We start from the raw sequence: 15,244 nt of genomic DNA, 5'->3' as shown, positions 1-15,244 counted from the left end.
GGGAGGAAATTAAAGTTACAACTTGGGGCCTTGTTCAATCAGACCCCTGTATCCCAAGTTTTGGGGATAAGTCAAAAGTATAATTGTTTCCCTGAGTTTGTGAGTATGCACATGTGGATTGATGCCCTCAACAGTACAGCGTCAGTGGTGTGGCAGAACTACAGCCAAAACTTTTGAGAATGACACAAATATTCATTTTCACAAAGTCTGCTGCTTCAGTGTCTTTAGATATTTTTGTCAGATATTACTATGGAATACTGAAGTATAATTACAAGCATTTCATAAGTGTCAAAGGCTTTTTTTGACAATTACATGAAGTTGATGCAAAGAGTTAATATTTGCAGTGTTGACCCTTATTTTTCAAGACCTCTGCAATCCGCCCTGGCATGCTGTCAATTAACTTCTGGGCCACATCCTGACTGATGGCAGCCCATTCTTGCATAATCAATGCTTGGAGTTTGTCAAAATGTGTGGGTTTTTGTTTGTCCACCTGCCTCTTGAAGATTGACCACAAGTTCTCAATGGGATTAAGGTCTGGGGAGTTTCCTGGTCATGGACCCAAAATATCAATGTTTTGTTCCCCAAGCCACTTAGTTATCACTTTTGCCTTATGGCAAAGTGCTCCATCATGCTGGAAAAGGCATTGTTCGTCACCAAACTGTTCCTGGATAGTTAGGAGAAGTTGCTCTCGGAGGATGTGTTGGTACCATTCTTTATTCATGGCTGTGTTCTTAGGCAAAATTGTGAGTGAGCCCACTCCCTTGGATGAGAAGCAACCTCACACATGAATGGTCTCAGAATGCTTTACTGTTGGCATGACACAGGACTGATGGTAGAGCTCACCTTGTCTTTTCCAGACAAGCTTTTTTCCGGATGCCCCAAACAATCGGAAAGGGGATTCATCAGAGAAAATGACTTTACCCCAGTCCTCAGCACTCCAATCCCTGTACCTTTTGCAGAATATCAGTCTGTCCCTGATGTTTTTCCTGGAGAGAAGTGGCTTCTTTGCTGCCCTTCTTGACACCAGGCCATCCTCCAAAACTCTTTACCTGCTGCCATTCCTGATTAAGCTCTGTACTGGTGGTGCCCCGATCCTGCAGCTGAATCAACTTTAAGAGACAGTCCTGGCGCTTGCTGGACTTTCTTGGGCGCCCTGAAGCCTTCTTCACAACAATTGAACCGCTCTCCTTGAAGTTCTTGATGATCCGATAAATGGTTGATTTAGGTGCAATCTTACTGGCAGCAATATCCTTGCTTGTGAAGCCCTTTTTGTGCAAAGCAATGATGACGGCACGTGTTTCCTTGCAGATAACCATGTTTGACAGAGAAAGAACAATGATTCCAAGCACTACCCTCATTTTGAAGCTTCCAGTCTGTTATTCGAACTCAATCAGCATGACAGAGTGATCTTCAGCCCTGGTCCTTTTGTGGCAGGGCTGAAATGCAGTGGAAATGTTTTTGGGGGATTCAGTTCATTTGCATGGCAAAGAGGGACTTTGCAATTCATCTGATCACTCTTCATAACATTCTGGAGTATATGCAAATTGCCATCATACAAACTGAGGCAGCACACTTTGTGAAAATTCATATTTGTGTCATTCTCAAAACTTTTGGCCACGACTGTAGATACCTCTTTTATTGAAAATTACTGAAGTAGCTCTTCCTCTTGTGATATGTCCTCGTAAATCAATCGTGAGTCAGAGAATATACAGTGTGATCTTCAAAGATTGAATGGACCAAACATGTATTATTGTAGCGAACACTGTTAAAATAGGTAGTTAAAAAAGTGAATCCTCAAACTGCTGGAATAGAAACTGGTTGTCATAGGACTTTAATTTGACAGGAGCGTGGGGCATACCTTAGACAGGGTAACACATGCTGCACTTAATCTGTCTGACATCATCCAGTATTTATAAAGATTGCAGCCTTTAAAATACCCTTCAACAACACTGTGGCGTCAAGGCGGAAACATCTGGCCCTCTTCAACATTTACACAACCTCAAAAGAACCTTCACAACCTCAAAAGAACTTTCACAACTTAATACCGGTTTGAGTCTTATAGCTGTGTGGTTTCCTATAATCCACATCTGTACATAAAACATCATTGTAAAGAACTGTTCATGTGAATAGGCTACTGTAGTACTACATGTTTCTCCCATCGCAGCGTTTGCCTTGCGTTTGACATGCACTTCCGCTCTCCACACACTGCGATGTTCGAGGCTTTTTAGTGAGTTCAAAAGAGCAATTGTACCAGAACTAAATTTATGCTGAAATTCTCCAATTAAGCTGTCAGGTATGCACATAATGGAATGATATTCTGTCACCACCACCCCTGTAACTCTGAGCTGCTATTGTGATCAAGTTGGACAAATCAAAAGGTTTTTATCTGCCTCATAAGACTCTGAAACAGTCAACTCCATTATCATTGGCTGACATTCAGCTTGTCTCATATGCTCTTCAGTATTTGACTGTGAGCCATGCATCTCTCACTCCAAAACAGCATTTTGTTCAGGGTTGGCACATCTTTACTGTGTTTGTCTCAGTTCGGTAGTTGTAGTATGGGCTCGTTCTTTGGGGCTTTGCCTTGAAGATGTACAGCTGGCCCTTTGCGTTGAGATGAATTCAGGGCTATTCTACTATGACTGGTGTTACAAGCAAACTTTTATTGTGTGTTGATTAATTGTCATAAGTCATTAAGTACTTCAAGAGCTCTGCATGTAGTACTACATAGGAGTTGTTCCCTAGGAAATTGTTTCTATGTCTGGTCATTGCATTCTTCAAGTTTGCCAAAGTGAAGGTGTCATCAGTGTTGCCTTGTGTGTCACTGACCAAAACATGACCACAGTCACCATGGCGACTTCCCCTGCTCCGAACTGAACGCTATCCAATCCTCCTTTTCTAACTGAAAATCCCTCACCCCACCAATCAGCCTTGTGTGTGATAATACTGCTCAATGCTAGCTATCTAGCCTTTTAAAATGATCCAGATGCGTTCCTCTCTCCCTGCCTCCCTCCCGCCCTGCCTGATGAAGACTAATGTCCCACCAGAGCCCTGAGCAACAGCATTTCACACCTGATGGATACAAATGGCCGCCACCGCACTCCAACACTCCCCATTGTGCTTCTTAATTGGGAATCAGAACGGAATAATAATGGAGCTTTCCATTAGGGGAGACCGAATGATTTATTTAAATGAAGCTTACTGAGAGAGAGGGAGAGCTGATAAAGTTATATGAATGAGGGGAGGGAGGAGGAGGGGTGTACTTGCCGCTCCGCTGCACTCCCTTTCAGAAAGAAATTCCCGGGGCCTCCAATCTCCTGCTCGATGGGGTGGGGGCTTTAGAATAAAACAACAGTGTCCCCCCCCCCCCCCCCCCCCCCCGCCCAAACTCTCGCTCATTCAATCCATCACGGAAATGACATTGGAGCTGAGCGTTATCTGTCTGCAGTTTTGCCCACAAGTTCCTCCCTTTCAATGTTGTGACAGACTTGAATGAAGCTTCTATGGAAAGTTCAGGCCTAGTTTCACTATCAAGGGCTCTGGATGCAAACTCTAATTTTGTGTGCTAACACTTTCAGTATTGTAGTACATTGTAGTTTTATAGATGTACGCCATTATCCTTACCATACACCAAAACTAACCATAGCTATGACCATAGCAAGCCTGACGCTAGATTTGAAACTTTGATATAAACTTGTCATATCTAATCATCTAATCTAGGTTGTGTGTCAATCCACAGATATCCTACAAGGCCTTGAGCTCCTTCGACACGGAGTTTGACCTGACCAACCAGAGCGGCAAGGTGTTTAAGTTCAGCAATGAGACGTCCCACATGTTTGTGGGTCTCTACCCCGGCTCCACATACTCCTTCACCATCCGGGCCAGCACCGTCAAGGGCTTCGGACCCCCCGTCATCACCCAGTTCACCACCAAGATATCAGGTAGGAGAAACAATGACCAGGACCAACTAACCAATAATCCTGGACAACCTACTGTAGAGCCTTAAATCTTCCAGGAGATCCCCAGTTATATATAGCTGTGTTTATTGTTACTGGGTGTAGCTTTTGTCTGCGTTTGTGTGTACTTGCTGTTCTCTGTCTCCTGTCTCTCTGTCTCCTGTCTGTCTCTGTCTCCTGTCTCTGTCTCCTGTCTCCTGTCTCTTGTCTCCTGTCTGTCTCCTGTCTGTCTCCTGTCTGTCTCCTGTCTCCTGTTTGTCTCCTGTTTGTCTCTGTCTCCTGTTTGTCTCTGTCTCCTGTTTGTCTCTGTCTCCTGTTTGTCTCTGTCTCCTGTTTGTCTCTGTCTCCTGTCCCTGTCTCCTGTCTCTGTCTCCTGTCTCTTGTCTCTGTCTGTCTCCGGGTCTCCGTCTGTCTTTATTTGTCAGTCAAGTCACCGTCTCCTGTGCTCATGTGTCCCCCCCAGCTCCGTTGATGCCAGGCTATGACCAGGAGACTCCCCTGAACCAGACAGACAGCACAGTCACTGTCCTGCTTAAGCCTGCCCAGAGCAGAGGAGCCCCTGTCAGGTAGACCCATTCACACATCAAACAGCCCTACACACACACGCACGTCACACACACATTGATAAACACCCTGCCCCCACTCCAGCCACTGTCGTCCTCTCCTCCTCTCGCTCCCACAATTTCTTTCACCTCACAAACGGCCCTCACAAACGGCCCTCACAAACGGCCCTCACAAACGGCCACCAACCACCACAGCCGTCTCCCTCTGACGGCCCTCCGTTCTAATTGATTGTAATCGTCTTGGGAGGCTGGTGATATTATCCACAACAACATATTTCATTTTTTAACATTATCAGCATGTATTAATGTGGGCATTTGATCTGAGCAAGCAGCACTTTTTTTGCCTTTTAAAGATAAGAATAAAGTTGTTTTCTCAGACTCCAAAGATGAGCAATCTCAATCTCCTCCTCTTTCTCTCTCTACTTCTCGATTCTTCCTCCTTCTGGAAGCAAAGATTGTGGTCAAGGGTGTCTCTCCTATGATTTGCACACCGCTGAAAATAAACAGAAATATGCAATAGGCTTGCCTGGGAGCATAAACGGTGGTTTGGGCCTTTATTTTTCTCTTGGTTGAGAGAGAAATCAATAACAGTGCTGGCAGGTTCCCACACCCCAGCTACGTTATCCTTCCTTCATTGGCCACTACTGCTTGTGCTGCCGACGAGTTCTCCACAAAACCTACGGCTGTAATTTGTCTGGCATTAAACGTGTGTGTGTGTGTGTGTGTGTGTGTGTGTGTGTGTGTGTGTGTGTGTGTGTGCGCGCACAGACTGCAGATATGCTAGCCGGTTGGGCTGAGGTTGTCCTTCACACAGACAGGATATCCTACTACTGTCGTCGTTACTGTAGTTTGCTCTTTAGTCATGAAGTCCTTGCACTGCATTAAGACAACATTATCACAAGTTTTGTGCTCTTTTAATCATTCATAGACCCACACAGACACACACAGACATGATGGTGACACACACACAGGGGCTGGCCAGCAGCTAGAGTGATTACATGTTTTAATGTTTCAGACTGAGGAGATAATCAGTTTCTCTACGGGCCCACACACACACACACACACACACACACACACACACACACACACACACACACAGGACAACCTGTCTCTGTTATCAAAAGGAAGGATAAAAGTATTTTAGTATGAAGAAACCAGCCGGTATAAATAAATGAGCATGTGCCTTAGCACCTGGTGGCCCATCATGAAGTATTTACTGTCCACTCCTGTCTGAAGCCACTTTAATGGCCGTTTGAGCAAAGTGACAAAAGACACTGAGAGAAACACAGAGAGGCCTCTCTCTCCACCTCACATGAATAGAGCCTAAGTTACACAGATGGACGGTAGTGATATTAGCTTTTTTCACCTGCCGATCACATTCTATAAAGGAATGCCCTGAGTGTACTGGAAGTTGCTTTGTATAAAAGCGTATTCTAAGTGGCATATTGTTATTATTTAGATAAGGTAGACTAAGCCAAACACCGCAAGGTATCCATAAAAAGTAGGACACTGGAATTCACGCTCCGCCAAACATGATCCTTTTAATTGAACAATTTAACAATAGTGTCACCAATGATGGGTGTCACAACGCCCCCCCAAACCCCCCCCCACTACTATACATTAAGATTAACACAAAAATGTGAAGAAAACTGTCAGCCCTGCTCCAATCCTCCAATCCAAACCAGGTACACTTTGTTTCTCTCCCTGATGACCTTTCGACGACTGTCTTCCTGTCACATGGGCCCGTTGTTGCCATCTTAATTACAGTTAACGGGTCTTAATGAAATCACAGGATTCGCTAATTAGCGCATTGAGTCTGTCTTTTGTTGACTGGTAGGGATTCGCTAAAAGATTAAAGAGGGGATTTGCCGGCTAAAATGTTCGCTGGTTTGTATAACTCCTTATAATCCCAGCACAATGTCTCACCAGGAAAATTAAGAAAACCAAAGGCTGTAAATTGGAGCGATAAATGATTAATTTGGAATTATTTGTCATTTTGTGGCACATTTGAGAAATTCTGATATTGTATATTGAAGAGCATTATCAACTGTCAATTAAGTGACATAATATGTAGTACTACTGCATATAACAAGAACAATGATTAAATATGATTCCCAATTTCTATGCCTTTGACGTTTCTTTGAGATTCCTAGGCCTTGGTCACAGCAGTGTTCTGGCTTGACAACGCAGTGTGCATTTCCATTCAATAGGCGATTATGCTCATTAACATGCATGTATTTCAAAGGTCCATGACATTAAGAAGGGTCTCCTTCAAAGTGTACCTTTTGTGTTTCCAGCTACCGCCATGATTTGTAGGAAGGTGATCTCGGCACTCTGAATGAAATTGTGCGTGCATGCTTGCCAGCTACTCACTTGTTACATATGTAGCAGTCTGTCAAGAAGAAAGGTGACAAACACACTTAGTCAGGAGCTCCATATCCCTTCAAAAGAAGAGGCGGGTGGGCTGAGGAGACAAGACACTAAGTTGAAAGTCAAGGAGAAAATATAGGGCAGGAGATAAAAAAGGAGGATGTTGATGAAAAACAGGATTTGAAGGAGTCTCCTCTTTTACTCCCTCCAGCATATTATGACGGAATGACAGTGGAGAACTACACAGTAGGTCTCAAGAGAAAGAGTTAGTCAGAAGGAGAGGGAGAGTCAGAAAGAGTCAGACGGAGTCACGGAGTCTCAAAGTCAGAGGGAGAGAGAGAGTCCGACGGAGAGAAAGATTCATACCACAGACTGTCACGGCACAGACTGTCACGGCACAGACTGTCACGGCACAGACTGTCACGGCACAGACTGTCACGGCACAGACTGTCACGGCACAGACTGGCTGAAGAGGTAATCCTCTGTTGCTACAAAGTGGAGTGAATTAAGAGAAACCATGTGAGCTTTTGAAGAAGAGCGTATGACACCGCTCTTCTTTGGAGATATTTTTGTCACTTTGTTTTAACATGGAGTCGGTAGCATTGGAGTTGATGTTGTTCATAACATGTTGGTTACCCTGTCAACGGCTCAAAGAGATCAAAACGAATACACCACATACTGTGTAAGAACATGCATACTTATTCGCCATAATGAGAGTCCTCCCTGCCGATGGGATTGAGCCAGACAGATTTTAATGTGAAATACCAGATGTTTTTCCGTGATACATTTCGTTAAGACTGCAACCCTTCAAAATGATTGTAAACGTTTGGTAAAAGCAAAGAGTCGGGACGCACACAAAAATACCTCTGTCTGTCATGTCGCATTTGGGGCATAATGCCTTGTGAGGGACTGGATCATTGACAGGCTGGTATTTGAAGGGCAGTCTGTCTGGCAGCGTTACATATGTGTGGCGCTACAATGGCAGCCTAACCAGGGGCAAGTTACTCCTTTAAATGGATTACTGTCAGTCAGGTTCGCGTTCGCGCCTATGTGTCGAATCTGCCGCACCATTGCTAGGACACACACCACCCCGCACTCACACATGCTCAGACGAGCGCACACACACACATATAGACACACACACAAACCTCCTCACCCCCTGTGCCAAGACAAGCGTTTACCCAGCGCTGTGGAAAAAGATTTGTGACGCCTCCTAAACCCAGCATCGCCCCAGCTACGGAGTCAAACCACTTTCTCTCTGTCATCTGTTTCTCCGAGGACAGCCAGCAACACTCCCGAGAGAGGGGGAGTGAGAGAGAGGGGGAGGGAGAGAGAACAGCCCACCTCAGACCGCACCACAACCTCAACACCACAATGACACAGACAACACAGGACCCACCAACCCAACAGACCACACCCCCTCCTAACATCCCTCCTGACAGTTCCCTCGATAGCCCCCCCCTCCCCCCCACATCCACTGAGGACACACAAAAGCCAAAGATTGTTCTCCTCATTAACTCAAATGGCAAATACATTCAAGAGGATAAACCTTTTCCCTAACACAAAGTGGCTAAACTCTGGTGCCCAAACACTAGGCATGTCCTGGAGGACAGACTAGGGTCCCCAGCCACATCACAATTCACATGGGCACAAATGACCTGGGGGCCCAGGAAAGGGTGGCCACAGCAGTCAAGGGAGTGATTGAAAAAGCTTCTTCCACTTTCCCCAACGCACAAGTGGTTATCTCCACCCTGCTACCATGAAAAGACTCACCCTGCCACCATACAGCTGGTGACTGCTAGCATTTCTCGTGACTGTGCCTCAAAACCTAAAGTATACCTGGCCCACCACTCCACCCTGGACTTGAACAGCCTTGATGACCAGGTCCACCTCTACAAGGCAGCAATCCCAACTTTTGCCAGAACCCTGAAGGATGTCACCCTCAACTGTAGCCCCAGACCCTCACACAGGAGCAACAGAGCAACGGACACCCTGCCCAGACCAGCAAGAGACCCTTCCACACCTGCAAGACCCCCTCCCGAAGGACCTGCACCTAGAGAACCCACGCCAAGAGGACCCACACCCCAACCAGCTAAGACCACCCCAAGCAAACCCTGGCCACACCCTATATAGGCCCCACCATATCAGACCTATGTCCCTTCTGCCCACCCCATGCCCCCCCACCCCTGCGGCAAGGACCTCAACATGACAGCAGGACATATGCCCAGGCCGTGAGCAGAGCAACAGGCCCAAGCCCACTATTACATCTGCCCAAGCACCATCCTTTGACCTAAGAGGTATTTATCAGATGCTCAACATGCTCTGCTCACACCTACTTTGATGTTCCTGGCCTAAACCACACAAAAACAACACTAGACACTATGGAACACAAAGCTTTTACTATCTCATTCTGGAATATACAAGGTCTGAGGTGATCTGCCTTTGGCCTAAAGAGCATACAGACATTATCATCCGACAAGAAACATGGTATAAAGGAGACAGACCCACTGGTTGCCCTCTAGTTTACAGAGAGCTGGTAGTGCCATCCACCAAACTACCAGGTGTGAAACAGGGAAGAGACTCGGGGTATGCTAATTTGGTATAGAGCAGACCTAGTCAAAACAGGAACATTGTACATCTGGCTAGAAATTAATAAGGAAATGATCTCAACAGAGAGAAATGTCCTCGTGTGCTACCTATATTCCCCCAATAGAATCCCCATACTTTAACGATGACAGCTCCTCCATCCCAGAGGGGGAGATCAACAATTTACAGGCTCAGGGACATGTGCTAGTCTGTGGCAAACTAAATGCCAGAATTGGACAAGAACCCGACACCCTCAGCACACAGGGGGACAAACAGGACAGCATTCCCTCCCCCATATGCCCCCCTAGACACAACTACGCAACATAACCAACAAAAACGGGTCACAACTCTTGCATCTCTGTTGTATGCTGGGTATGTACATAGTCAATGGTAGACTTCGAGGACACTCCTATGGTAGGTATACCTATAGCTCATCTCTTGGCAGTAGTACTGTAGACTACTTTATCACTGACCTCAACCCAGAGTCTCTTAGGGGTGTCAGTGGACTGACTGTGAACATTCTATCAGATCACAGCAAAATCACACTACTTGAACAGAGCTATGCTCAATCATGAGGCATCAAAGCCAAAGGAACTGAATAATATTAAGAAATGCTGTAGCTGGAAGGAAAATAGTGTGGAAATCTACCAAAAAAACATTTAGGCAACAACAAATTCAATCCCTTCTAGACAATTTCCTAGACAAAAGGTTTCACTGTAATAGTGAAGGTATAAACTTGGCAGTCAAAAACCTAAACAGTATTTGACCTCTCAGCTTCCCTATCAAATCAAAACATTTCAAGCAGACAACCTAAGAAAATTAACAACAATGACAAATGGTTTGATGAAGAATCCAAAAACCTAAGAAAGAAATTGAGGAACCTATCCAACCAAAACATAGAGACCCAGAAAACCTGAACCTATGGTGAATCACTAAAACAATACAGAAATACACTATGGAAAAAGAAGGAACAGCACGTCAGAAATCAGCTCAATGTACTTGAGGAATCCATAGAATCAAACCACTTCTGGGGAATAGGAAAACTCTAAACAAACAACATGAAGAGTTATCTATCCAAAACAGAGATGTATGGATAAACCACTTCTCCAATCTTTTTGGCACTATAATAAAGAACAAACAGCAAAAACATGTACATGATCAAATACAAATCTTAGAATCAACTATTAAAGACTACCATAACCCACTGGATTCTCCAATTCCATTGAAAGAACTACAGGACAAAATAGAAACCCTCCAACCCAAAAAGGCCCGTGGGGCAAGCAGACTCGTATATTTCCTCAGCGAAAACAATGTACTGAGCAAATGTCAAATTGTTTTTTTACCAAATTACTGTATGACAGACCACATATTCACCCTGCATACCCTAATTGACAAACAAAAAAACAGAACAAAGGCAAAGTCTTCTCATACTTTGTTGATTTCAGAAAAACTTGAGTCTCAATTTGACATGAGGGTCTGCTATAGAAATTGATGGAAAGTGGTGTTGGGGGAAAAACATAGGACATTATAAAATCCATGTACACAAACAACAAGTGTGCGGTTAAAATTGAAAAAAAAAACATTTCTTTCCACAGGGCCGGGGGGTGAGACAGGGATGCAGCTTAAGCCCCACCCTCTTCAACATATATATCAACGAATTGGCAAGGGCACTAGAACAGTCTGCAGCACCCGGCCTCACCCTACTAGAATCTGAAGTCAAATGTCTACTGTTTGCAGATGATCTGGTGCTTCTGTCCCCAACCAAGGAGGGCCTACAGCAGCACCTACATCTTCTGCACAGATTCTGTCAGACCTGGGCCCTGACAGTAAATCTCATTAAGACAAAAATAATGATGTTCTTAAAAAGGTCCAGTTGCCAGGACCACGAATACAAATTCCATCTAGACACTGTTGCCCTAGAGCAAGAGTTATCTATCCAAAACAGAGATGTATGGATAAACCACTTCTCCAATCTTTTTGGCACTATAATAAAGAACAAACAGCAAAAACATGTACATGATCAAATACAAATCTTAGAATCAACTATTAAAGACTACCATAACCCACTGGATTCTCCAATTCCATTGAAAGAACTACAGGACAAAATAGAAACCCTCCAACCCAAAAAGGCCCGTGGGGCAAGCAGACTCGTATATTTCCTCAGCGAAAACAATGTACTGAGCAAATGTCAAATTGTTTTTTTACCAAATTACTGTATGACAGACCACATATTCACCCTGCATACCCTAATTGACAAACAAAAAAACAGAACAAAGGCAAAGTCTTCTCATACTTTGTTGATTTCAGAAAAACTTGAGTCTCAATTTGACATGAGGGTCTGCTATAGAAATTGATGGAAAGTGGTGTTGGGGGAAAAACATAGGACATTATAAAATCCATGTACACAAACAACAAGTGTGCGGTTAAAATTGAAAAAAAAAACATTTCTTTCCACAGGGCCGGGGGGTGAGACAGGGATGCAGCTTAAGCCCCACCCTCTTCAACATATATATCAACGAATTGGCAAGGGCACTAGAACAGTCTGCAGCACCCGGCCTCACCCTACTAGAATCTGAAGTCAAATGTCTACTGTTTGCAGATGATCTGGTGCTTCTGTCCCCAACCAAGGAGGGCCTACAGCAGCACCTACATCTTCTGCACAGATTCTGTCAGACCTGGGCCCTGACAGTAAATCTCATTAAGACAAAAATAATGATGTTCTTAAAAAGGTCCAGTTGCCAGGACCACGAATACAAATTCCATCTAGACACTGTTGCCCTAGAGCACACAAAAAACTATACATATCTCGGCCTAAACATCAGCGCCACAGGTTACTTCCACAAAGCTGTGAACTATCTGAGACAAGGCAAGAAGCCATCAAAAGGAACATTAAAATTCGACATACCAATTTAGGATCTGGCTAAGATCATAAAATGGGACAACCAAAAATTCACAAAATGGGACAAACACCAAATTGAGACTCTGCCTGCAGAATTCTGCCAAAATATCCTCTGTGTACAACGTAAAACAAGAAATAATGCATGCAGAGCAGAATTAGGCCGATACCCGTTAATGATCAAAATCCAGAAAAGAGACGTTAAATTCTACAAGCCCCTAAAAGGAAGCGATTCCCAAACAATCCATAATAAAGCCATCACCTACAGAGAAATGAACCTTGAGAAGAGTCCCCTAAGCAAGCTGGTCCTGGGGCTCTGTTCACAAACGCAAACAGACCCCACAGAGCCCCAGGATAACAACACAATTGGACCCAACCAAATCATGAGAAAACATAAAGATAATTACTTGACACATTGGAAATAATTTACACAAAAACTGAGCGATCTAGAATGCTATTTGGCCCTAAACAGAGTACACAGTGGCAGAATATCTGACCACTGTGACTGACCCAAACTTAAGGAAATGTTTGACTATGTACAGACTATGAGCATAGCCTTGCTATTGACAGAGGCCGACGAAGACAGACATGGCTCTCAAGAGAAGACGGGCTATGTGCACACTGCCCACAAAATGAGTTGGAAACTGAGCTACACTTCCTAACCTCCTGCCCAATGTATGACCATATTAGAGACACATATTTCCCTCAGATTACACAGACCCACAAAGAATTTGAAAACAAATACAATTTTGAATAACTCCCTTAACAATGGGGGGAAATACCACAGTGTGCAATCACAGCAGCACGATTTGTGACCTGTGAAAGGGCAACCAGTGAAGGACAAACACCATTGTAAATACAACCTATATTTATGTTGATTTATTTTCCCTTTTGTACTTTAACAATTTGCGCATCATTACAACACTGTATATAGACATAATATGACATTTGAAATGAACTTTTGAGTGTAATGTTTACTGTACATTTTTTTATCTATTCCACTTGCTGTGGCAATGTAAACATATGTTTCCCATGCCAATAAAGCCCCTTAAATTGAGAGAAGGGGGGGTGAGAGGGATGTGGAGGGAGAGGGAAAGAGAGTCCCTTTCTGTCGTCATTGATTTAATATGTTCCTATATGTTTGCTTTGGCAATGTATGTGGTTACACTTTCCATGCCAATAAAGCCTGTTGAATTTAAGAGAGAGGGAGGGAACAAGATCCCTTATTTCTCTAATTTTGTGATCTGCTCTATCACATTATCACTTGTCCTGTTTTATCCATCCCCCAGGGGAGGTAACACATTACCACGTGTCCTGTTTTATCCATCCCCCCAGGGGAGGTTTCACATTACTACCTGTCCTGTTTTATCCATCCCCCGAGGGGAGATTTCACATTATCACGTGTCTTCTGTTTTATCCATCCCCCCAGGGGAGGTTTCACATTACTACCTGTCCTGTTTTATCCATCCCCCCAGGGGAGGTTTCACATTATCACGTGTCTTCTGTTTTATCCATCCCCCCAGGGGAGGTTTCACATTATCACGTGTCTTCTGTTTTATCCATCCCCCCCAGAGGAGGTATCACATTACTACCTGTCCTGTTTTATCCATCCCCCCAGGGGAGGTTTCACATTACCACTTGTCCTGTTTTATCCATCCCCCCAGGGGAGGTTTCACATTACTACCTGTCCTGTTTTATCCATCCCCCCAGGGGAGGTTTCACATTACTACCTGTCCTGTTTTATCCATCCCCCCAGGGGAGGTATTACATTACTACCTGTCCTGTTTTATCCATCCCCCCAGGGGAGGTTTCACATTACTACCTGTCCTGTTTTATCCATCCCCCCAGGGGAGGTTTCACATTACCACGTGTCTCCTGTTTTATCCATCCCCCCCAGGGGAGGTTTCACATTACTACCTGTCCTGTTTTATCCATCCCCCCAGGGGAGGTTTCACATTACTACCTGTCCTGTTTTATCCATCCCCCCAGGGGAGGTTTCACATTACTACCTGTCCTGTTTTATCCATCCCCCCAGGGGAGGTTTCACATTACTACCTGTCCTGTTTTATCCATCCCCCCAGAGGAGGTAACACATTACCACGTGTCTCCTGTTTTATCCATCCCCCCAGGGGAGGTTTCACATTACCACGTGTCTCCTGTTTTATCCATCCCCCCCAGGGGAGGTAACACATTACCACGTGTCTTCTGTTTTATCCATCCCCCCAGGGGAGGTTTCACATTACCACGTGTCTTCTGTTTTATCCATCCCCCCAGAGGAGGTAACACATTACCACGTGTCTTCTGTTTTATCCATCCCCCCAGAGGAGGTAACACATTACCACGTGTCTTCTGTTTTATCCATCCCCCCAGAGGAGGTAACACATTACCACGTGTCTTCTGTTTTATCCATCCCCCCAGAGGAGGTAACACATTACCACGTGTCTTCTGTTTTATCCATCCCCCCAGGGGAGGTATCACATTACTACCTGTCCTGTTTTATCCATCCCCCCAGAGGAGGTAACACATTACCACGTGTCTTCTGTTTTATCCATCCCCCCCAGAGGAGGTATCACATTACCACGTGTCTCCTGTTTTATCCATCCCCCCACGGAAGGTATCACATTACCACGTGTCTTCTGTTTTATCAATCCCCCCACGGGAGGTATCACATTACCACGTGTCCTCTCTCATGAGGGTAACCACCTTTTTATATTCATTCACAGAGGAAGAGGGTATTGTCCTCCTAGCGTTTTGTGTGGCGCCGTGTTGTGACGAAGAAAGTTTCCTACTCTCCTCATGATTCCTGTGTACGCGGACAGGAAACGTTGTGATGAGGTTACATTGTGACAATGGCAGGCAGGGGCCTCTGGGGG

At 44.7% G+C, this 15,244-nt stretch overlaps 1 protein-coding gene across 3 annotated transcripts in view; it reads left to right on the top strand.

Moving 5' to 3' along the window:
- Positions 1-15,244, top strand: part of LOC115195565 (receptor-type tyrosine-protein phosphatase mu) — a 310,061-nt gene that overhangs the window by 170,633 nt on the left and 124,184 nt on the right. For all 3 annotated transcript variants that reach the window (XM_029755546.1, XM_029755547.1, XM_029755548.1), the window contains exons 10-11: positions 3,740-3,941; positions 4,420-4,522. In XM_029755546.1, the coding sequence (XP_029611406.1) occupies positions 3,740-3,941; positions 4,420-4,522 (305 nt within the window). The remainder of the gene's footprint in view (positions 1-3,739; positions 3,942-4,419; positions 4,523-15,244) is intronic.

The sequence above is a fragment of the Salmo trutta genome, chromosome 6, assembly GCF_901001165.1.
Source record: "Salmo trutta chromosome 6, fSalTru1.1, whole genome shotgun sequence".
Lineage (NCBI taxonomy): Eukaryota > Metazoa > Chordata > Actinopteri > Salmoniformes > Salmonidae > Salmo > Salmo trutta.
Note: the sequence above shows the minus strand (reverse complement) of the source record. Positions and strands in the feature narration are given on the sequence as shown.